At 41.8% G+C, this 25,848-nt stretch overlaps 1 protein-coding gene across 2 annotated transcripts in view; it reads left to right on the forward strand.

Annotated features, from left to right (window-relative positions):
* The first annotated feature begins 651 nt into the window (after positions 1-651).
* The window catches only part of rbfox1 (RNA binding fox-1 homolog 1), a 168,592-nt gene continuing 143,395 nt past the window's right edge, over positions 652-25,848 (forward strand). The window contains exon 1 of one of the 2 annotated variants that reach the window (XM_058414187.1): positions 652-688. In XM_058414187.1, the coding sequence (XP_058270170.1) occupies positions 662-688 (27 nt within the window). In that variant the 5' untranslated portion in view covers positions 652-661. Of the gene's footprint in view, positions 689-4,371; positions 4,701-25,848 lie in introns of those variants that run through there. The other variant, XM_058414195.1, reaches the window with a different exon arrangement.

Below are 25,848 nucleotides of genomic sequence, written 5' to 3' on the forward strand. Positions count from 1 at the left end.
AGCTCGTTCACAGGAACATGGACAGAAAACAAAACAGGATAAACAGATCAGGTTAAAAAAAAAAAGACTGGTAGATGTTCATGGAAGGAGTCTCCAGTTTGAGTCAGACTTAGGAATGAAAGGCTTCAGGATGTGATCAGACGGAGGAGAATAATCAGGGTGGTGAGAGTGACTCTGCTCCATCACACCACTGTGGGGTTGATTAGTTTCCTGTAGCAGCACAACACCAAGCGTTTTATTCAAGATCCTTAGCACTTCGTAGGTCTGTCTGGAGCGACAGTGGGCTGTTTGTGTGAATCCCGGTACGCTATGGCATGCGGAATGGACCTGCACCTTGATGCATTTCCCGCCGTTGTCCTCCTTCCCGGAGGAATCGTGCGATTTCTCCCACTGGCATGGAAACAGCTGTCTTGCCTTTTATTATGCATTTTTTTCCTCTTGCATGGCTGTACAGAATCTGACAGATCTCATTTTCCTGCTCCTCGGCCTGCTCTGTTTGATTGACTTGTAATTACTCGCTGTGTGTGTGTGTGTGTGTGTGGATAAGGGTGTGTGTTTGTGAAAGACGTGGGGGGGAGTCTACAGTATTTTGGTGTGTGTGTGTGTGTGTAATGTGTTACTATAATTTGTGTGTCTCTTTTGACAGATTCCAGGCCAGCAAATGAGTTGTGACGCCAACCAGCTCAGGGTAAGTGACGCTGCAGTGTGTGTGTGTGTGTGTGTGTGTGTGTGTGTGTCGGCTTATCTGCATTTATTTGTGTTCTTTCTTTTTTTTTTATGCTTGCGTTACTCTCGACTGATATTCTCTCTGTTCCGGTTATGGATTATTAAATCAAACACACTCAATTAATCAGCTTGCTGAAAAAAGAGAAAGAAAGAAAGAAAAAAAAAAGAAAAGAAAAAAGCTTGTGTTGGTGAATTTTTTATTTATTTATTTATTTTTTGCTTGAAGGTCTGACAAAAATGCTTGGAAATTAAAAGCACAGGTTGAAGAAAGTGTCTTTTTTTAATTTATTTTTTAACATTTACCTGAAAACTTTCCTATCTCAACGCTCACCTTTTGTGCTTGCTCAAAAATAATGGCACCCTCAAATCCGTCAAGCTGAAGAAGAAGAAGAAGAGGAAGAAGAAGAAGAAGAAGGAGAAGAAGGAGAAGAAGAAGATGAGATTAGACATTGAACACAGTGTCTGTGTTCATATTCCGTCTGAAACCTAAAGTGGGCGTGGCCTAGGCCCTAAAAAGGGTTGTGATCTGACAGCTCTTCAGCATCAGCTGTATCACTCCAGATCTTGAGACATGTGTATGAGATTTTTTAAAACATTTCTCGCTCATACAGTTTTTTATTCCTGTAAAATATTTGAATTAATTTTCTTTTTAAGTTTATTTAGGAATGGTTTACATTGGAGGTCCATGTTACGTGACGGTATACGTGATGTTACGGTCATGTGACCGCACCTGAACTACAAATGAATTTTGAACCTAAATGAAAAGCTTTTACCTCCGACTCACACAAACACGATCTCTCTCGTTCCCAGTGACGTATTCCTATTCCGAAGGTGACATACCGTTTCCTCCAAACGCTGGCGTGTGTGTGTGTAGGTACGGTGCAGGAGATGAATCGTACAGTACATATGGGAGAGATTTGTGTAACATTCTGTTCCTCCAAACCTCCCTGTAATTTATCATGGTTTGTTGAGGGATTTTGAGTCTGAACGCCGTGGGATGATTAATGTGTCTGATGCTGGCGCTCATACGCCGTCATCATTCTAATTCCTGCAGCTTGCGCTCACTTGTTTATTTGCTTTTAATGATCTGAACTTTCTGGAAATTAGAGCGGGCGAGCGGATCAGGAAGATCACAAATGGGCTTTTTATTCGCTCCCGTTCCTCTCGGGCAGATCTGAAAATGAAAAGAAGAAAAAAAAATCCCCTTGACCTTCTTCGAGTCTTTCGGTGGCCCCTCCTGAGGTTTACCTCGCTTTCATTCACACCTTGCTGCAGATCGACATGATCAATGGTTCCGATCGGGACGCGACGCTCGGACTCGCCGTCCAATTAAGCTGAGAGCCGCGCAGCCTCCGTAATGAGCCGTCATTCCTGACTGCAATTTCATAATTGCTGGCCCTTTTCCTTTAAAGGGCTGTGGCCTGATCGACAGTTACGGTCACTTCTCTACTTACAGTGATGCGCTTGGGTTTTACAGGCCAATGCAGGTTAAGTGTGTCTGGGAAAAGGGAACAGGAGCAGGACCAACATCCAAAATCTCTCCTTAGGGAGCGCTACGAAGACAGAAAGGAATCACTTTTTAACCGCTAAAGCTCCTCCCCATCTCGGGTCATTTTTCAGTCAAAATCACATCCAATTAAAGCAGCTAATAAAACAGCATCGAAACATGCTACACACTCTCACACAGCAGCTTTACAGGAACCCTGAGAAGAACCGCCACCGAAAGGGGGTCTTCATCCTCAGGTGATCCCAGATAGTGTGGTCATAGCTCGTTAAATTCTAATTTTCTGATTTTATTGGTCACATATACCAGTGAAGTCGTGTCATAAGAATGGAAGAGAATTGATAAATATAGTACATGAGTACAGAAACTGTGTGACTGATATGAATATGAATATAATGATCTACACTATGGCTATTTTGAAGAATAGCAAGTCCAGAAGTTCTAAGCGTGCTCGTAGAATTACAGCATCAAGGAGTGGAAGAGTTCTGAGGTTCTCGGGTTCGGGTCACACCCCGATCCTTGAAGCTCTTGGAACCTCTGGAGTGCTGTGATTAGCATACATTATAGCAGTGATGCTACATCCCTTTAATGCCTACAGTCATCATGCCTACAGTGTTGATGTATTGATGTAAAGTCATTTATCCCATACTGGTCCCTACTGGATTAATTGGTATTTTAAGTAGCTTACATGCAGCTACCACCACTGAGGTTTATTTTCTCTGGAATAAGTAAAGACGTTCGAGTAAAACAAAGATGAAGCAAATAGGAAGCATCAGGAAACGATGACACAATAAATTTATTATATTATAATAACTCTGAGTCAAAGAGATATGTGTGTAATGAAACATGGCTTTGTTTCTAAAATGTAACTGATTGGCCACCATCATCTTCAAGAGATCTTTCAGTGGTTGGTGAAGCTTCAGCAAAAAAAACGGATCATCTTTATTGTGGAGGTTTATCTGTAAGGCTTCTTCCTGAAGAGCACGCTCTAAGTATTTCAGATCACTATCCAGACCTCACAACCCCCCTTTAGAACCTTGCGGTTGTTCTAAACCCACTGACGAGAACCCGGGCCCGGATCGTGGGGTCGGTGGTGATGGTGATCTCCTGCGCTCTTTGCCCAGCTTCAAATGAAGCACCTTTATCCCAGAGGTTAATCATCAGATAAGTCAATAACCCTCTCCAACTCCCACTTCCTCGCTCCTTATTATTTCATCCGAGCTCCGACGCAACGGGAACGCCAGCGCTCGGATATTCCGGCGCGCCTAAACATCATGCGTGAAATGACTGGAAATAAAATAAAAAACAGAGCTTGCATCATTTTGCAATATCCTGTCCTGTCCGGTTCTATTTCCGAACACGTATTTCTATTCCCTGGCGAGATTTCCAGTGAGATCCCTGAGGGAAGCGTGTCGGAATTGAAGTTGTTTCCGATCCTCTAGCCGAAGCGGAGTAATTAGTGTAGGAGCCGCGATGTTTTTTCGTCGTGATTCCACGGGAAAGGCGCAGCAGTAGCGACTCGGTGTCAGTAGATGACTGTAGGAAAGTGCAGAAGGAGAGAGCGAGGGAGAGTGCATCAGATATGAACGAGAGAACGAGCGGGAAGGCCTTGGCCTCCTGGAAGAGAAGGAGAGAGAGAGAGAGAGAGAGACAGTGAGAGAGAGAGAGAAATAAAAGTCCATGCAGGAGTCAGGTGCATTTAACACCAGCTGCAGCTTTTCTCTTTTCTCTCCAGCCATCTTTATGGACCGTGTGTCCCGTGGCTTGTGTTTTTAGGACACCCAGTCTCTCGTCCAAACGTCCCACAGAACAGAAGATGAGATTCGATTCAAGTTTGATTTCTTGGTTTAGAAAAAAAAGGGCTTTTCTTTATTGTAATTTAAGGCATCATCGTCTTGTGGTTCGCTCCACACACCAGTGAAAACGCTGCCTTTTTTCTCCCCAGCAGAGTGTGTGTGTGTGTGTGTGTGTGTGCGCGCATATTGGAAAAGCCTCCCCCCATCACCATCACCCCACCCCTCACTGTCCACCTCCTCTCTCTCTCTCTCTCTCTCTCCCTCTCGTTCTCTCTCTCTGTTACTTTGCGAGCGCACTTTTGCTGGACTTCCTCGGCGCACGGATCTTCTCATTAAACGCTCACGTCAAGATTTGTTGCCCGAGCCACGGATCGAGAGCGAGTGCGAGAGCCAGCCACAGTGAAGAAGAAAATAAAGAACCCCATCACGAAGAGATCCTCAAGAAGCATCTTATTTTTTTTCCTTTCCCTTCTCCCTCGGTGAAGATCCCGTTCCTTCTTTTTCCTCCGAGCGTCCTCCTAATAACAAGCACTCCAGAGCGATTTCTGTAAATTATAGAGAAGAAGAGCAGCGCTGGGAGAAGCAGGACGGATTTTAGAACTTGGGAGACTCGGCGTCGCTTTCCAGAAACGAGTGCACCTGACACCTCGCTCAAGATGATGATGTATCTGTGGGTAGGTAACATCTGTCTATGTCCTGTTTTTCTGAGACGCTGCACGTGTGCGTTTGGGCTTTCTTTATTGTTCGCCGTGTGTGTGTGTGTGTGTGCGCTGGTATTGTCTTTAAAGCTTCAGAGTTTTGTGCTGGCTTGGTTTCTGATGAGATGGTTGATGATGAGAAATCTGAAGCTTCCCCACACTTATCGCACGAATAACTAGCGATGGAAACGATCAGTTATGACTTAAACCCTGACAAGTCGAGGATAACGTCACAGACAACGCCGGAAGTCTGGTCAGGAGCGTGTCCTGCCTGGCCTCCGCTCATTATCAGCCTCTTCACCTGCCATTATCGCTTCAGAAATCGGTCTGAAGAGAAGGAAAGACTTCGCCATACTTAATTGCCCCCGCGCTATAAATTTAAAGCGTCCCCTACTGTGCGGCTTTATCGGGAAATGAATCTCTTTTTAAGCGCCTGTAATCTAACGGGCAGTTCCAGAGACTAAAGAAACGACAGAAATGTGGCAATTATGTGAGATCATTTAACTTAAACTTAATAAGGTCTGGAATTCCTCATAAATGAGACGAGTGTATTTTGCTGTACTGGAAAGTGTGTTTATTTTCATTGTATTTACCCCCCCCCCCCCCAGAACACGCATTTTCTGCTCATCTACTTTCTCCACAATAAGAGAATAAATCCATACAGTTCATAAATTGTTCATAAATCCTGAGAATCTTTCGGATGCCTTCTCGGTGTAACTACAGCAAATAGTTGAATATATTGAAAATATTAAAGTGATGAATATAAAGTTGAAAATATTAAAGTGATGAATATTGAATGTTTAACTGAAACATGGACAGTCTTAAAGGAATAGACCCTGGCGAAAAGAGGCTGAGATTTCCCCGGAGGAGCGGATATCACTCTGTTCCAGATTTTTCGTCATTCAATTCCAACAAAACAGCGCTTACAGACTTATTTAAAGTTTCAGCTCCTGACCTGATATTCCTCAGCATTAGATATTCCCGGTTTGTTCCGGATTCTGATTGGTCAGGAGTCCAACATTTTTTTATTCCCTCCTAAATAAAGGCTGGTGAGGGTTCGAATGTTTACGTCTGCCATAACGTAGCATGTAACAGGAACTCATTTGCTTCACGCCCATTCCATGATATTAACGTGACTAAAAACGGACAAAAAAAACACAATTCTTTTAAATGTGTTGTTATTTTTCCTATTAGAGCAACTTGTGTTTTATTTCTCACACATTTCACCAATTATCCCGAACACACCCGACAATCATGCTGCCATCTCATTTACATTTCTGGCATTTGGCAGATCTGTGGGATTGGGCAGAACTGGTCAGATTGTGTGATTGGACAGGGTTGGTCAGACTTCTGTTTATGTTTTATTCATAGTGACTTAAATTTTTAGCTCATTTTTATACAACTGAACAAGTTGAGGGTTAAGGGCCTTGCTCAAGGGCCCAGCAGTGGCAGCTTGGTACACCAGGGATTCGAACTCACAACCTTCCGATCCAAAGTCCAACACCTTAATCACTAAGCTACCACCTCCCCCGTAATAGCTCCTCTCCGCCGAGGTTACACCCCATGACCTAAAGTTTAGTCATCAAGTTTACGGAGCAATTAAACGTAGCGTTGCCCGTCAGAGTCGCTGTAAACACGCTTGACACATCAGAATCCATCTACTTCTACGTACACTACGTATTTATCATGAAGGCTAGCGATTAGCATACTGCTAGTCCATACAGCGCTAGCTACAATTTGAAAGCTAAACTTTCCTTCGCCTTAGCTCACGTGTTGTTTGGTGAAAGTGAACCTGATCTGTGATTTTCTCAACTTTCCTCCTTCACAACTTTTCGTCTCTGACTCAGAGGATTCATTTAGATGAGTCTGATTTCTTTTCTTTTTTTTTAGGGCAACCCGACTCACCCTTTAAGTTTGTGGCGCATCATCTGGCTGCCGGAGATTATTCCTTATCGCAACGTTACAAAAGCAACCCCGGCTGTTCGTGTCGAGGGTGCGCCTCTCCGAACAATCCGTGCTCTTCAGAAAGCTGTTATTACATGCGAGGAGGTGTTTTATGTCGCAGCAGATCAACCAGAAGCCTCCTACATGCTCCTGTTAGGGCTGATAGCTGGTTCCTGCAGAACGTAGCATCCACACTTGCGTTGTTTACCCCAGAAGTAGATTTCTTCTTAATATGTCATTAATAACGTTTGTTTTGGAATTTTAATCTGGAATTTTTTTTGTTCATGATCTATAAGAGCTGGGGGAGTGTACGGGGTCTGACTTTGGTAAGATTGTAGGCGTGGCCTTTTTCAGTGATGTATTTTTAGCTATAGGTAGCTACTAAAACTGATTTACATCAAACGTTCATTCTTTCCTTACTCTCAGATCAGATTAGCAAAGCCAGCTAACTGTATTAGCTACAAACCTCCACCAGAGACGCTAACAAACTCCAAGCTCGATTTCTCTTCCTAATGTCTCTGCATCGAACAGTAAACACGAGCCAATCGCAGACCAGATCAGATAGAACTTTATTAATCCTGAAGGAAATTCTTTTGCCAGAGACTGCTTCAGATTACAAGGGAAAAAATAAAAATAAATGAAATATAAATAAAAACAATCTACATATACAAATGTGTCTGAAAGTACAAAATGTATTCGAAAATATAACTGAAATTTTCTATATACACAAAATGTATTCAAAGTACATAAAAAGGTGCTAGGGAACTAAAACCTCTTGCACACGGATAGGAACTAAATTTGTGACGTGACGTGAAAAATCGTCACGTTACATGGGACCGTTCCGTAGAATCCAATCGTTCAGATCCGTCGCTTCGTCTCGTGAGAACTCGTTTGCATACGGATATCTCGAGCTTGCCACCAGTTTCTCCTCCTGTGTTTGTTCTGCCAGATGCCTTTGTTTTGGTTCTAGCTCCGTCTCTGCCTCTTTGCCTTGTTACTCTAATGTGTGCACCTGTTCTGTGTTTAGCGCCTAATTAATGTCTCTTCACACTCGGCTGTTCCCCTGCCTCACTGCGAAAAAGTCTTTCTTTCTTTTTTTTTTTTTTTGAGTCATGTTTACTTGATTTTTTTGTGAATATCTCCCAGCTTTGGATTTCTTGACCGTTAAGATTTTATTCCGGTTGTATGATTCAGGAAGGAGAAATCATATCCATGACACTTTCTCTCCCCTGTCCATTACCCTGCCTCCATCCCTCTTAAAAAAAGTGTTGCATTAGCTCTTACTCTCTTTCTTTCTTTCTTTCTTTATTTATTTTTTGCTCTACTGTCAGTTGGACCGTCTCCAGTTGGATTGTGGTTTTGGCGAACGAATTGATGCAGCAGAAACGCCATCCAAACTGGCCGGCCTGACGCTATTGCTTCTCTCTCTCATCTTCAGCCGCCCCTGCTCCGGGGAAAAAAAAAGTGCTTGCGAAGGCAACCTCTCGCTCGGAGTTGGCTTTCAATGCATGCTCTGAAAGCAGTTTATTCAATTGATTGATAAAGGTCGCCCTCGATTATATTCCATGCAGCAAGCGTGACACAGAAGAGAAGGTTTTCAGGGGTTTTTTTCTTCCCAGCCTTTGGCTTCGTGAACCTTGGCGTTCTTCAGAAATGAATCCGAACGTATGCTCGCTACATTCAAAAGGCGCTTTTGTGCGGGTTTTGGCGAATTCTACGGTCGCTTTCTTTTTCTCACAGCGACTCGGCTACGGCGTTTACCGTTTCAGGTGCATCTTAAACACTCAGCGAAATTTTCTCTGCTTTTCTACTGGGCGACGACGAAGTGAAGCTAATTCTGGGATTTAGATTCATTAATTCGTGCGAGTAAGCTTTATAAGTCCTTGTTCATGTCTTATGTCTGTAGTAAACTACAAAAATAGCAAGAAATCCACAAATCATTTAACTTATTTAGGGACTGAAATCTGTAAATACATGCACATGTACACCTAGAGGAGATCTAACCTGTAGGAAAGCACATAATCTGTCATAATATGACATAAAGTAGTCATAAGCTGTTGTGACAGTTCATGTGCAGTGAGATCGTGACGTCTGAACCGTCATGACACGTTCACATCAGCTTTTATCTCCCCTCTCATAAATATACTCAATACAAAGTGATTCTAGAAAGTAATAAGCTGTCATAGAGTCGGATGGTCAAGATATAAAGTGTTATAAACGCATAAGGACGTGTGTCATGACGATTGATTAATTTTATCATGGCATTGTTATGAATAATACTAATTATAATCATTATAAGTGACATCTCTAGGCATAATCTGTCGCTATAGCATATGAAGCATTATATAACGTTTATAACGCGATGCAGGGTTCATATGAAATGGCGTAGGAACACTGTCATACCGTAAAGGTGTAATGTTTTAATAAACCCTACATCATAAGACTGATATCTTAGCATGTCCATGTCATTATGACTGTGTTATAAGCATGTAATGAGTTTTCATAACAGTATCGGGTTTGTTGTGCCATGAATGCTTACGCTGACAGCTCATGTCACACGGTGTATTATTTATTTGTCATGTTTTTTTGTTTCGACATGACAGCAGTTATTACCTTATGACTATGTCATGAAACTGTTATAGAGGCATTCATTATTGTCCAAATTAGACCAAATATGCTAAAGATCTATTTTAGAATTTTCTGTAGCATTTATTTGATCGGTGGTGAAAGTGGACCTCTGCTCTCCGGACCTAAACTGCCGCATTATAACCGTTTTATGTCTCTCAGCTGTTCGAATTCCAGCCAGCTTGAGCGTCATGTTATTCATGCTACTCTAAAACTCTCTAATCTCAGCTCGCATGAAAGGTATTAATGGTAACGCCACGGTCCACGTGGCACTGCGCAGATTTAAAAATGGCCCCTCTCGACAGAGCTTTCGCGGCATATGACAAATCAGTGCATAGCATTTTCATAACGAATGGGCTTGGCATTTGCAGTGCACGACGGCTCGCTGACCTGTGACAAGCAGGGCTGCTGCATTTCATTACAACACGCGAATCCAGACACATACCGAGAGACAGAGGGAGAGAGACAGCCTTTCTGACCCCACACGCTATCCCAGCATGCACCGGGGCAGGAAGGAACAAGGCCCGTGTCACAGAGAGGCGATCTCATTTGATTCCGCGCCCTGGGAGGTTTCACTCCTGCGTGTTCGATATTAGATTTTTCTTCTCGCCGCGTTGTTCGCTGTTTATTCGGCGATTACCTGCTCCGCATTTCGGAAATTACTTTTTTTTTTACCTCGTGTCATCTCTGTGATTGACAAGCACTGACTGCGTTTTAGCGTTTGATTGCTACGCCGCATCGCCGTAACGACAGCTCGGTTTTTGACGACTATCAAAAGAACAATGACGTGTTTATGTTCACAGATTTGCTACATACTTAGCGCTGGCGGTCGTATTTCCGGATTTGCAGCGATAGTCTTTTTGTTATACGGCGATTCTATTAGCAACATTACGTTATATTAGCATTTTGTGATATTCTCTATCGTCCAAGTAGCGTTGTTGTTTTTCGAAGATGAGAAACTTAGCGAAAACCCGCTCCGTTCTTCGTTCCCGCTCCGCTCCGCCGAGTACGACCCTCGACGACCGCAGACTCCGTAATGAAATTCTCCGTAGCGGAAAAAGCGGAGAAGCTCTTCCATAAACACGTCTTTATTATATCAGAGTATTCATCACCGTAAAAGGAATCGAGTTTGTCCACATATGGCACAGAGCTCTGCAGTCATGGAGGGGGCTTTAGTCTTTTTATTGAGCCTATAAAACCGATACAGCACACACACACACACACACACACACACACCGCAGAGGAAGGATGGGAAGAAATCACTTTAGCGTCCCGCAAAAAATAAAATAAAAAGGCAGGGATGGGAAAACACCTCAGCGATAACAGTTGCAGCCGAGCGTCCGGTAAAGACCAGGAACGAAAACCGGAGATTATTGTGATTTCGATGGAGATCAATGAAGCTTTGCTAATAACTCACAGCGGGGAGAACCTCCGGGGACGTGGCATTTATCTACAAATATCAGCACCAGCCAGATCATTCGCCTCCAGTCCTCTCCACCAGTTCTGATGCTCGGCTTTATATCGAATGCTTCCGTCTGACCATGTAAAAAAAAAAAAACACACCCGGATCATTTACGGCCCCGCCGATGACCCGCCATGTTTTGAATGTTGTTTGTCAAAGCCGCTGGGTGTCAAGATCACCGAGCTCCATCGAACCACTCAAAGACTCACTGCCACTGGGAAATGTCACTCCAATACGAAACGTTACGCAGATATTTCATGATATTTGAGACTCTGGAATGTTACACTATGTGCATCATTATAACCGTGATGCGCGAGTAGATAACGATTCCTCGTAAACATTTTTACGAGCCCTAATTAAGTCTTATAAAGCGCTCAGATTGAAAGAATCACTGAACGATTATAATCACCGCAGCGAATTCTGGACTCTGATCGGTGCAAATGACAATTTGTGTTTACAGTATGTTAACGCTCTAGTAACGTCGAACACGTGGCTGTGTTGCTATAGCAACCGCTCCTGTGCAGGGATCTGTACTCAGGGGTCTCCGGTGTCAGTTTTTTTTTAACGTAAGTGATCTCAGTCATCATTAAATATAGCTATGAAGGGATAAAAATAATCCACTCTTGCTGTGTTGTGTGTGTGTGTGTGTGTGTGTGTGTGTTTTTATTGATCTGAAATGATCTGGAATTAAAGCTTACAGATGTGCTTAAACATCCTTATAATTAGGAATAGTGTGCACTTTACTCGAAGGAAATGTTGATGAGCATTACAGTTGCTTTATAATTATACTGAATAATGGAACGCTGCTGTGGAAGATGAATAGAGAGGGTTCCAAATAAGCACAGTGTTTTAATAATGCTTTATTAATGCTTTATTAATATTTGCATCAGAGAAGGGGGTTTTTTTCTGTTACAGTGAAGACCCGTATTCAGATCATTCGGTTTCTTTCATGATTATCGGCTATCTTGCCCTTTTTTTGCTGTTCATTTAATTGCTGACCCTCCACCCCAAAGCTCTCAGGAGTGTAAAGGATTAATCACGCAGTTCGCTTTCCACCAGAGATACCGCCGGACGCACTTCTAGTGATTTAACCCCTCTGACCCCGAATGTCATGAGATTAACATTTTCAATTAACAGCGTAGAATTGGAGTGCACGCTTCCCGGATTACCCGCACCCTCCGGCACTCTCTCGGGTCCGAGGAGCTCCTGGTGACGGTGCGATGGGCTTCTGTTTGGGATCGATGTCCGCTTCATACTTTATACGATGTGGTGTTTGTCTCAGCCAATCATCATACAGGAAGAACAACAAAATGGCACCGTTGACCAAACTCCTGATTAAAATGGCTGCTCGTCCTTTTGACCTTTGACCCTCTAAGCACTCATCCTTGATTTCCTAATGACATGAATGACACAGATGACCTGGGACAAAAAAATCTGTCTTAAAAAGCGTTTTTTTATTCTTCTTTATTCGGCTCATTTGCATATTTAACAGACCTCCATACTTCTGTTCAGTCTCTGACCTCAAAATGAATAAGAAATATATTTTTCAAACCGTCTGCTAAAGCCTCGAAACCTGGCCTGTGGGTCGAGCCGATCTTCACCACTTGGCAGCTTCAAAGAAAGTCTGAAAAACATGAACACAAACCCATTATTATTGCTGAGGAACCTTTGAAGCTACACAATAATGTCTGGGGCTTTGAATTAGTTTTTTTTTCTTTCTTTTTTTTAATCTATGTTGTGACCAGTGTGAAGTTGGTGAGGTTTGAGAAAGTCTCGCTTTGACAAATGCTAGGATATGTTTACAAAAATTCCAGGGATAGCTCTCATTCCTGTTGATAAAATTGTTTTAGAAAAGAAAAAAGATACAAATTTCAACATTAAAAAAATTTTTTATTGAAATTATTTGACAGCATTCTAGGACGACGCTTTCAGAGAGAAACATACAAGATTTTGAGAATATTCAGAATATTTCAAGAAAAAAAGATTGCTCCTCGTTGTGGTTTGGAGGATTTGAGTCTTCGATTCTTCCAGAATTTGAAGGTAAACATGAAGATATTCATTTAAATGTAAATTTCACTACGTTTGCTAGCTTTACTTGGTTTGGTTAACTGCAACGGCTAACCTTCAGTCGTTCGGCTAGAGCGGGAGGTGTTAACATGTCTCCGTGAGTACGACTGAATTTAATAGGAGTAAAGACAAGTCCGACATTGGCATCGGAGTGAGGAAGGGGGGGAGGGGTGCCGGGGGGGAAGGGGCGGGGGTTTGAGCACTTCTCACTTTTCTCCTAACGCAGCGCTTTTTGGGGCTCTGATAAGACCGAGTCGTATCAGCAGTCTCCGCCTGCCTGGTTTTTAATGCCTGTAAAGGGGCAGATATTGATTTCATCAGATCGGACTGTTGCACAGGAAACCCATGTAGAGAGAAAGCGAGAGGGAAAAAAAAAGAAGAATGATGCCTATAAAGTCGGAGGTAATAGATACGACGCCGGACGAGGCGTAGGAGCGAATCTTTTGTCGCCGTGTGAATAAAGAGGCCAGAGGGTTTGCGTTTTAGAGATAGGTGACTGATTTCACACTCGGGGGAACCGGGGGAAAGATAGGGACACGGATCCCAGTCGTCTCTTCAAGGTGCGGCGTATCGCCGCGGTTAGATAATAACAACAACACGGCTTCTCCGAGCCGCCTCCGGCTCCATCGCTCACTGTCACTCGTACCCACGATGCTTTGCCAGCTCAGACGGGCACAGGAATGAGTTATTGTTTGGATCGCTGCAGAGCGAAAGAATGCACAGAATAAACCGTTGTTTATTTGCTCAGGCGTCCTACAGTCGCCACTGCAGGGCTAATCCTTTATTGATGCGAGGTGGTGTTTGGCATTTTCGGAGCGAAAAAAAAACCAGGGCCGAAAGCAATTGTCCTGCCTTTCCTGATTCATTGCATGGCGTCGCCTTCATGCTTGTCGAATTCTATGTAGATATAATTCCACACCAGCGTGAATGGAAGACATTTATTCCTCCCACATGTTTACACAATCTCGTATAGTGTTGATTTTCTAGTGCATGCAGGATTTATATCGCTTTGCGCTAAGGAAAAGCTCTAGAGACGCTACACCGCTGCACGCCGTTCCCTGAAAACAAAGCCTTTCGATTGCTGAGGAAATTATTTACACTGCGCGTTCCGAGACCCCGCGGTCGAGCCAGGTGCCGTGCGGAGGCATTCCTCGGTCATTCGCGATCCTCCGCGTCTCCCGCTTAAGTGAAATGATCCTGAAAAAAAGGGCCTCTGGCGTCATCCATTCTCTATAACAAAACAACAGAATGTTCGGGCGCTCGTGATCATCCCTTCTCGTTTGCTCTCTGGCGTTAACGACACTCAGAACAAACGGCGAACATGTGTGTAGCATTCTGCCGTCTTTCACGACCCATTTATAAAAATGTAAGCCACTCAGCGTTGCGTTAGAGCATCCTCACTTACAAAAAGCTAACCTCGGAAAGAGGTACAGCGGGACTCTTCACCTTTACATGAAGAGAGCGATGCAGCGACGCTTTAGTCTTTTAGTCTGTCCAAATTTCTGACCTCCTCTTCTGTATACTGGCTCCAGTGACCAGCCTGCTATTCAGGGTCTTATAGCCGCAAAGCATTCTGGGACTTGGAGTATTTCATTTCAGTGTCGTTATTCCGTCTCTGCCGAATTTCCTGTTACGTCGAACCTAGTGTTACAGGAAAATGAAAACACGAGAGAGAAAGCAAGCTTTTGTGTCAAGGAGCTGACATCAAAAATTATAGCTAATATCAAAACGTAGATTTGAGATTGTTTACATTTTTTCTTCTATGAGACATCGCAGTAACAATAGCAGCGTTAAAGGAGCTTTTCAAGATTCATTTTCAAGCAAAATCTCTTGAAAATTAATTCCATATAAACACCTTCACTCTACTCCGGGACGGACTACTTTTTTCCTTTAAGCCAACACGGAATTTCATCCCGTCGCGATAAAGCCTTCAACCGTTCAAAGCAGGAACATCTTGAAAGAAACGTCTCCGAAGCCAGTTTCCAGGTTGTTGAGCAAAGACGTGCTTTCATGTACAGCCAGATTGGAGCTCGTAGTCTCATTAAGACCGTGTGTGTGTGTGTGTGTGTGTGTGTGCCAGAGGTGACCAGCCTACACGCTCATAACGAGCTGGACATGATACACACTCCGGTGACAGGAAGGCGTCACTTCCAAGCGCTCCATAACGAGAATTCCAGTCCAGAGCAGGTCTAAAGGCCGAGTCTGCAGGTGACTCCTTAATTACGCAGACTCCCTTTTCTGCCATGTTTGGAGAAATAACCTGGGTTTTTTATCACTCTGTTGCCCTTTTATCATGTAGCGCTGTAACATCGGTGTTATTTACGAGGAGATCGATTCAGTTTTCATCAATCATGTGCTTATAATGCATTATAGCACATCACCTGGAGGTTAGTATTTACTCCAATCAGTGTGCCACTCCCTCCTGATTGCGTGAAACGCTTGTGCACTGCTAGTTCAGCTGAAAGATAGCAATCAAAGGTTATAATGCTTTATAGCATATCACCTTGGCGTTAGTATTCACTCCCGTCAGTATGCCACTCCCTTCTGATCGTGTGGCACCGTGCCTCAATTCAGTTGCGTGTGTAACAGTCGCCTTAATGCTCACAAAGCACTAGTTCAGCTAAAAGATAGCAATCGAAGGTTATAATGCGTTATAGCATATCACCTGGGGGTTAGTATTCACTCCCGTCAGTGTGCCACTCCCTTCTGATCGTGTGACCTGATTGTGAGGCAACGTGCCTCAATTCAGTTGCATGTGAAACGCTCACGCACTGCTAGGTCAGCTAAAAGATAGCAATCAAATCTTATAATGCATTATAGCATATCACCTGGGGGTTAGTATTCACTCCCGTCAGTGTGCCACTCCCTCCCGATCGTGTGACCACATGCCTCAATTTAGTTGCGTATGTAACAGTTGCCTTAATGCTCACACACCGCTAGTTCAGCCTGGGGCTTAGTATTCACTCCCTTTAAGGGAAGTCAAAACTAATGGAACACACCGTAATGTTGATGTAAAAACAAAAAGAACGCTGGTTTCAGAACCTGAGCCCGCGCACAGCATGTCGTGACTGCATTAGCGTCTGTAGCTAATCATACGGCGCTAATAAATCATCGCCACTTAAATTAGCAATTAGCAAGGGTGGGGGTCTATCAAACGTGACATTAAATGATTTAGTAAGGGAGCCGGGGCATTGGGGTAATTAATGCACAGAAATATTAATGCGAAACAAACACACACACACACACTTGCTAATCTGACGCCGCAATTTACCTAACAACACCTCATGCCGCTCGGCTACTACACGCCAGCATATGGAGTAGTAGTGTGTAAAAAAAAGTATGTGTGTGTGTGTGTCTGTGTGTGTGTGTGTGTGTGTGTGCAGGAAAAAGAAAAAGGTGTCATTTATATTATAAGCACTGACCTCTGCTCTGCACCATTCCCGTAGATTTGCTTGCATATTAGCAAAATTGTGCTGACGGGTTCTGTGCGGCGAACAATGGCACTGTGACACACACACACACACACACACACACACACACAGATACATTAAGCGAATAGCTCTTGCTCTTTCTTTTCTTCTCTCTCTCTCTCAGCTAGTTGCGACAGCTCTCATTCCCAGCCCCCAATACACACACACACACACACACACTCACTCTCACACACACACACACACATACTATCCTTGTGAGGACCTTTCATTGACAGAATCCAACACATAATCGCTTGTCTTTCCTCATGGGGACCCGCCGAATGTCCCCACAGAATGGATTCTTCCAGAATGGAATCAGGTATTCCTGTCTTTGTGGGGACTCCGGTTGGTTCTGACAAATAAACACATAAGAGCCTTGTGAGGACCTTCCACTGACATCAGCACACAAAAAAGCTTTAGGCTATTTATGAATAAAAGCTGCAGTTGTTTGTATATGCACGCACACACACACACACACACACACATGCACACACGCGCACACACACACACACACACTTATTGTACTATCCTTGTGAGGACCTTTTATTGACCTAATGTTTATTATTATTTAAAACAAAAAGCAGGAGGGTTTTTTTTTTTACATAAGTGCATGTTTACACACACACACACACACACACACACACTATTCTTGTTCTTTATGAGGACTTTATTTATTAGTAGTAGTAATAGTAGTATAAGTAGGATTTAAAATTAAAAGCTTCAAGAAAGAAATTTCTAGATTTTTAATTCTGTACGTCAATCATGAATTTTATATTGAATTTGGTTTGATTTTACAGTCCTTATTGACATGTGCACACACCCACCTGCCCACCCACACACACATACACACACACACACACACAAATACATACACATACAAACAAAAATACACACACACACACACACAGATACACACACAAACAAACACAAATACAAACACACACACACATGGCCTTTTCTAGGAAAACTTTGAAAGAGTAGTGAACATCATTAGCTCAGTGGAAAGCCGAGCGTGGCCTGGACAGACGAGAGAGTGGACCATGTCGTGTCAGACACTCGGAGCTGCCCCGTGGGGTGGTCATCCCCGCGCTTCTCACGCTATACAAAAGGCGAGAACGAGCCAGTGAGCCAGCGCAGACGTCCCGTCCATCCCTCTACAACCGGCCACCTACATCACCATCCTGTTTATCATGACAAAGCGCCTTCGCAGCGCCATTTTCCTCAGCATCACTATCGCCCTATCTGCAGTGATTCCTTGGGATTCGTTCCATTATGGTTGTGTATAATGATTAAAAACACACACACACACACACAGGGCTGAGATAATAAAGCGGAGCTTTTCAGTACCAGAGCCAAGCTTCACTTCTGGGGACGAGCCTCTGAATGGAAACCTAAATGAATAATAACGATTTTTAAGTCGCAAACGTTGGTGATTACCTGCATAATGACATCATATTATGGCTCTTTTGTGTGCGTGCGTGTGTGTGTATGTGTGTGTGTGTGTGTATGTGTGTGTGTGTATGTGTGTGTGTGTAAAACCAACACTCTGTTAATGATCGCTTGTCCCGCTTTTGCCCTACAGCTATTATGTAGCCTGTGATTGTAATGCATTGTGCTCAGAGCAGGTGGACTACGGCCCCGAGTAAACAGTGTATTATAGAAAACTAAAAAAATAAAATAAATAAAAAAAGGAGTGCATTGTTACTGCAGGAGGGAGTGAAAAAAGGACAAGTGTGTGTGTAGAGAGATAGATAGATAGATAGATAGATAGATAGATAGATAGATAGATAGATAGATAGATAGATAGATAGATAGATAGATAGATAGATAGACCAACAGACAGATAGATAGATAGATAGATAGATAGATAGATAGATAGATAGATAGATAGATAGATAGATAGATAGATAGATAGATAGATAGATAGACCAACAGACAGATAGATAGATAGATAGATAGATAGATAGATAGATAGATAGATAGATAGATAGATAGATAGATAGATAGACCAACAGACAGACCAAGAGATAGATAGATAGATAGATAGATAGATAGATAGATAGATAGATAGATAGATAGATAGATAGATAGATAGATAGACCAACAGACAGACCAAGAGATAGATAGATAGATAGATAGATAGATAGATAGATAGATAGATAGATAGATAGATAGATAGATAGATAGATAGACAGACCAACAGACAGACCAACAGATAGATAGATAGATAGATAGATAGATAGATAGATAGATAGATAGATAGATAGATAGATAGATAGACAGACCAACAGACAGACCAACAGATAGATAGATAGATAGATAGATAGATAGATAGATAGATAGATAGATAGATAGATAGATAGATAGATAGATAGATAGACCAACACAGACCAACAGATAGATAGATAGATAGATAGATAGATAGATAGATAGATAGATAGATAGATAGATAGATAGATAGATAGATCACACCCTTCTCCATTTCACAGTACGAGTGCCATTATCTGTTATCGGATTTCAACCCAAAGTGGGTGTGGCCTCAACCACAGCTCTTTTTTTTGGTTCATGAAACAATGTCTGGTGTCTGTGTTATATATCACGTTATATAAAATACACAAATGGATCTCTGATATAATAAATAAATAAAGACTTCTTTCTATAACTATGTAGTGAACAGTATCTGAGCGTAGTGCCGCTGAAAATGAAAACAAATGATTTTTATCAATCGATATGATTCACTCCTGTGCGTTATTGTTTCCATGGTAACAGCTTTCGACAAAGAATAACGATCTCTGCAAGGAGTCCCAGGTGTCAGAGGTCAGAGGTCTATATATTATGAGCATCATTTGTTTTTGAATATATATAAATGGAACAGGAAACCGGTCACAGCCATGAAGTTAGTTATTGTCCCCAAAACGTTTAGCGTTAAGTTTTAATCAGCGCCTCTAGGATTTAGTGATGTTTCAGTCGCATATATATATATATATATATATATACCGATCAGGCATAACATTATGACCAGTGAGAAGTGCCGTGAATAAGACTGAGTATCTCCTCATCATGGCACCTGTTAGTGGGTGGGATATATTAGTCAACATTTTGTCCTCAAAGTTGATGTTAGAAGCAGGAAAAATGGACAAGCATAAGGATTTGAGCGAGTTTGACCAAAAGGGCCAAATTGTGATGGTGGATAGACCACTGGATCAGAGCATCTCCAAAACTGCAGCTCTTGTGGGGTGTTCCCAGTCTGCAGTGGTCAGTATCTATCAAAAGTATCCTTTAAGTCCTGGAAGTTGCGAGGTGAGGCCCATGAAGGATCTGCTGCCAACATCTTGGTGCCAGAAACCACAGCACACCTTCAGGGATCTAGTGGAGTCCGTCATGCCTCGAAGGGTCAGGGCTGTTTTGGCAAAGAGGGGGACCAACACAATAGTAGGCAGGTGGTCATAATGTTATGCCTGATTGATGTATACATCTATCTACACCTATCTACTTCAAGATATTTTTCAAAAAGCACAAAAAACTCGACAAGTTGCATCACAAAATTAAAAAAGAAATAAAAAAATAAACAAAATCAAGCATTTTAATCCACAAAATCCTGAAAAGACTGAATTAATTTATTTACTTCCTGGACAGCTGTTATTATAGAAACGATAAACCTCTGTCATTTGCATATATTATGGGTATTCAATAAAAATGAACAAAAATTCGTTTTACGTTTAGAAAAAAATACCGCACAGAATTTTGTGTGTTGTTGTAATTTTTTTTTTTTTTTTGTATATATTATTTTATGTTCCAATTGTGATTCTGGACCAGACTTTTTTCTTTTTTTTTTTTTTAATATATATTTTAATGAGATAGCAGAGAGGTAAGAGGTGTGGAGTTGTATAATCAGTTCTGCACAGGAATCATCTGGTGTACATCAGGCAGAATTCGGATGCAGATAACACACACACACACACACACACACGCTTAGGTATTTCTATTTGTCCAAATAGTGCAGCGTTTCTATTTAAACCTGGCAGATGGATAACCTTCGACCGTGATGAATTATGAATAAAAACACCACTCAGTGTGGCTTCTCTCACTCTCTTAAAGTCACACATCTCTTAAAGTCACACATCTCTTAAAGTCACACATCTCTTAAAGTCACATCTTCATGTCTGCTAACAAACTCCCCCCCCCCCCCCCCAAAAAAAAAAAGTGTGCTGTGTGACTGTGAATACATTTCCCTAACAGACAGACACGGGGTATTAAACAGAATTATGGGCAGCGTGGAAAGGCGTGGAATATAACTTTGATCCATAAAGACGAGGTGACATTTTTACTCTTGCCAGTCAGATAATATATGGAGAAAATGTTAAACGTGACATAATTGAGTCACTTTCATCAATCACAGCAAAATAAGTTCTTCCATCGATATCCGTCAGCCGGGTTTAGATCACTTCCACCACCGTAAGGATTCAATAAATTAAAGAAGAGTTGATGCGTTATTCTTTCAACCCATCCATCAAATTAAAATAAAATTGGTTTTAAAGGTGCGGTTCGTGATTTTCTACTCAGTTTGTGAATTTGTGTAGAGATTTTCACGCTGGACGCTGTCACAAAGCAGCTTCACAGACGAGTTTACAGACGTTCTTTCTTTTAGCATCAAATTTTGTAGCATCAGGATTCTATTAAGAATTTTGCAACCCGGAATTTAGCTCCGCCCCTTAAATTTGCATCTATATTGATGGTTACACAATGACAGCAACATACCGAAGTGTTTTATTTCCATTATACTACAGCATTTTACCTCTAGCACAATTTTTATTCATTAAAAAATGTTATATTTTTTCCATTAATTACTTTTCATCCATTAATATTTACATTATTTTACTTTTTATATTTTTTTTTTTACATTTTAGTTTTTAACATAACATTTGATGTAGTGAAACAGTCATTCCATATATCCACTCCGTTGCCATAGAAACGATATCGGCACCTTCTGACCAATCCAAAGGTTCGTTATGTATGCGGATATGTAAATAGCGGTGGTTCTCAGCGTCGCCCTGCGAAACTTCTCCCCTCCACTATGTGACAAAGATCAGGAAGATGAGCGCGGAGTAATTTGTGGAGGTTCCAAACTTTTTTAAGAGCGTGCTTAAAGAAGCGTTCTGGCGCGAGTTGATCTCTGACATCCGCGTTCCATTTGTACACGCCGCCAGCGGAAGCCAGTTCATTAGCGTCGCCAAAGACTTTTATATTAACACATTTATCACCCTGGAACATTCGCAATCGATGGTATCATTGTCAATTCTATTTTAAACTGCGCTTCAGCCAGAGACAGAGAGTGTGTGTGTGTGTGTTGGAGACTGGGAGCTGCTTTTGTGTGTGTGTGTGTGTGTGTGTGTTGATGTCCACTGTTTGTGTAATTGCTGGAAGTTGTTCAGACCTTGAACACAGGCCACACTTTACACCTTCTGATCTTATCTCACACACACACACACGCTTGTTTTACTATCCTGGTGAGGACCAACCACTGACCTGATTTTTAATCCCAAAACCTAAATTCAACACCTAACCTCACCTGTCACACACACACACACACACACAGGCTTTAACTCCAATTTGCTTACAAAATAAATGAATAAACTGTCTGTCTGAATGACGGATAACAAATCAGATGGTTCTGATTTATCGCGAAGTTCTCCTGCGTTCTCGCTCAACGCGAGCGTCGCCGTCGCAATTAATACGGAACGGGAAAAGGACACGAGAAACATACTTTTCAAGCATGCACCCAAAATTGGTGTGTGTGTGTGTGTGTGTGTGTGTGTTAATCACAGGATCTGGACCATGATGCCTGTGACAGGTAATTTCCGTAATGCGGCTGACAGAGATGGATTACACAGAGTCCTATTGGATCGCGGCGCTTTTGTGCGTAGGTGATAAGGCTGGCTAAGGGTTATCTCGCTACGAGGGCCCACGACGATACGCCGAGCTAATAAGTCCCGGGATAATACAGTGCAAACGACTTCTGGAGCCGCTGCTCGGGAGGAAGGAGACGGGGAATGTTGATCCAGTCGATGAATCGCTCATTTCACTCTCACCTTGGTCATCTGATGGAATAAAATCTAGCGCCGTTCTCTTAACTGCTCACTTAAAAACCTGGAATCACAACAAAACAACAGCATCGGAAAATAAATACAGTGTAGAGAAAAGAAACTCACATCAGTGTTATTTACACAGCGCTTAAAATGATAAACTTTGTCACAAAGCAGCTTTACAGAAAACAGGATGTAGATTAAGATCATTAACAAACAACGAAGGAGGAAAAAGACACGAGGAAGAATAAATCCAGCATCTCCAACTTATCAGAGTTCACTTTTCCTCATATTCAGTATAGTTATAGACTGAGGTGCAACATTATATGGAATAGAAATCACCCGCATGGTGTTTCCGGGTTGCCAGATCTCCTAATTCCCCATTGTTGTTGTTTTATAATAACGTAACATATTAGGAAGGAATTCATTTAAATTACGGAGATACGCTATATTGCCAAAAGTTTTGGGACACCCCTCCAAATGATTGAATTCAGGTGTTGTTTTTCAGGGGTTGGGCTCGGCCCCTTAGTTCCGGTGAAAGGAACTCGTAATGCTTCAGCTTCATACCAAGACATTTTGGACAACTTTGTGGGAACAGTTTGGGGATGACCCCTTCCTGTTCCAACATGACTGCACACTAGCCTTCTCGTCCAACATCAGTGCCTGACCTCACAAATGCACTTCTAGTGGAATGGTCAAAAATTCCCCTAAACACACTCCTAAACCTTGTGGAAATCCTTCCCAGAAGAGTTGAAGCTGTTATAGCTGTAAAGGGCGGGACAACTCCATATTACATTCATGTGCAGGTAAAGACAGACGTCCCAGTTTTGGTCTGGCTCACAGTCTCCACTCTAATTCATCCCAAAGGTGTTCTATGGGGTTGAGGTCAGGACTCTGTGCAGGCCGAGCCCAACCCCTGAAAAACAACACCTGATCTCAGTGATTTGGAGGGGTGTCCCAAAACTTTTGGCAATGTAGTGTATATGAATATTTCCAAAATGTCACAAATTTAAAGACATCAAATTTAATCAACTATTCATTAATTTATTGATCCACAGCACTTGGTTCAGCACACCTATTATTTTTTAATGAAACAGTGCTAACTGTTCGAGGTCACTTTTGGTTTTAAGACGCATATCAGTTTTAGATAAGCCCCGCCCCTTAGGTCCGTCACGACAGAATAGCGCTTCTGTCTGTAGTCACCTAGTTACCGAATGTCTGCAATTCCGGTTACAGCGGTTGATCTACAGACTTCCACATCATTCAGTTTTTGGGAATTTTTTCCGGTTTTCCACGTTGACCCGCCCACGTCAGTGAAATATGACTCAGGGGTCATGTGTTTTTTTGTTTTTTTTTCGCCATATCCAAGAGGCGATCTGAATATTAATGCTCTGCTTCCTCTGCAGTTGAACATTTATCGAGTTGATGTGAAGCAGCGTGGCTCCTGTCGTCAGCCTCATGTAGCTTTATATCTTCTCTGTGGTGCATTTAATAATTGGCGCTCATTTTCATCCGTGCCACTGCGGCGCTCCAGCAGCTGGATAATTACTGCAAGCCAGCCTTAATTTCGTCCATGTCAGTGTTCCTTCCTTATTTTAGTTTTTTTTTATTTTATTTTATTTTAAACTACCAGTCTTTAACCCTGTCACTTTCATTCCTCTCTCTCTCTCTCTACATGTGTAACACTTGTGCTTAAAACTTTTTAAAAAAGTTAAACTCTTTAAAAAGAAAGGGTTCCTCTAGGGTTCTTCGGATAAGTAACGGTACACAGCGTTCTAAACCAGGGTTAACTCAGAGCTCGCTCTCATGATGAAAACCTTCTCTAAGATTCCACAGCAGTTCACCACATCGAAGGTTCTCCATTTAAACCTGAGGACATGCACTGGAGATACATGTTTGGTTGTGTTTCATTTTTTTGTTGTTGTTGTTGTTGTTGTTGTTTATTTGTCTTCAGAATATGTTTAGACGGCTCCTTAATGACGCAACATAAAAACATTCCCTATACCTAAAGATCGCAAAGTTGCCTGTTCTCTCTGAGAGATTCCTCCGAGTCTGTTACATCACCATGTGAAGCAGCAGGAGCAGCAGTTTGGGAAGAAAACAGACACTGGAATGAATTAATAAACCGACTGCATTATTATCTGTAGCTGCATGTATTTGATATCATTTTAAAATATTATGATCATATTTTTTAAAATGATTTCTAATAATATACAAATTTTATTTAAGGAATTTGAGTTTGCATATTATTTTAAATTATTTTTTTAAATAATACATAAATAACATACATATTATTACATATTCAAATACATATTATTTAAAATCTTAAAAATACATATTAAAAATACAAAAAAAAATTAAATACAATTTTTAAAAATAAAAATTACTGACATTTAAATTGTTTTAAGATAAATTCCAAGTATTTTTTTTATGTTTATTTATTTGTTTATTTATTTATTTATTTATTTATTTTTTGTATTATTCTTAAATAATTTTGAATTTTTTAAAATGGTTCTGTTTGAAAGCAATTTTAATTACGTTTAATTTTTTTTTTTTTTTTTGTACAACAGTCAGGGTTTTTTCCCCTAAGCTATGACTGCAATGCAGGATTTAATTTCCATTGAAATATCTGCAGTAATAAGAAAGAATTAACAAATAACACCAGAAAACAGCCTCACTCCATGGACGTTACTGAGAGCACATCTGTCCGAGCACATCTGGATGCTGACACGATGGGTTCGGAGTTCAGTTCTGTGAAAAACAATAAAAATGAAAAGAAATCAATCCCGCAGAGGTGAGGTTATCTCAGCAGCCGCGCGAGAGGAGCTAAACCTCACGCTCACGGTCGCTGAGATGAAATCTAACACGTCCTGTCATTACGCCACGTCCAGATGCGACCTCCAGGCGAGTGTTTAAGCCCGGTCCGTCCCGCTGTGCACGTTCTGCTCAGGAGACCGCTCTCTCTCCGAAGCCGCTTGGAGCCGGATGTTTCTTCCACATCGCCATAATTAATGAGGAAGCAGCGTGTGCCTTCTATTAACACTGCAGGGAGAAAGCGAATTGGCCTGCTTTCGTATGTTGTGGCAGATTTAAGGACCTGAGCACACAGCAAATAAATGGAAGGGCTTTTAATGAGCTGTGGGAGTTGAAGGAATATGCTGGAGAAAAAAAAAGAAAGAAAGAAAGAAAGAAAGGAGAAGAAAAAGTATTGTGTACACATCAGTGGTTATTTAAACTGGAGGAGGTAATTGACGATGGTGTTGAAGAACAGCTCGTTTAGAAAGAAGTGACGGGGAACGCTGGGGTTTTTTTGCGCAGATTTATTTTGTTTAATCCATCAGTTGATTTCTGAGCCCCGTTTTATTTCTTTCTCACTAACCTGCAGGCTTGGTGTAATTTTCTAATGGAGTCGTGTCCAGTCAGGTCATTACGCAATATTAGAAATAGATTTTGGATACTGGTAGATTTCGGAT

This window comes from Hemibagrus wyckioides, linkage group LG02 (genome assembly GCF_019097595.1).
Source record: "Hemibagrus wyckioides isolate EC202008001 linkage group LG02, SWU_Hwy_1.0, whole genome shotgun sequence".
In the NCBI taxonomy this organism is placed as follows: domain Eukaryota; kingdom Metazoa; phylum Chordata; class Actinopteri; order Siluriformes; family Bagridae; genus Hemibagrus; species Hemibagrus wyckioides.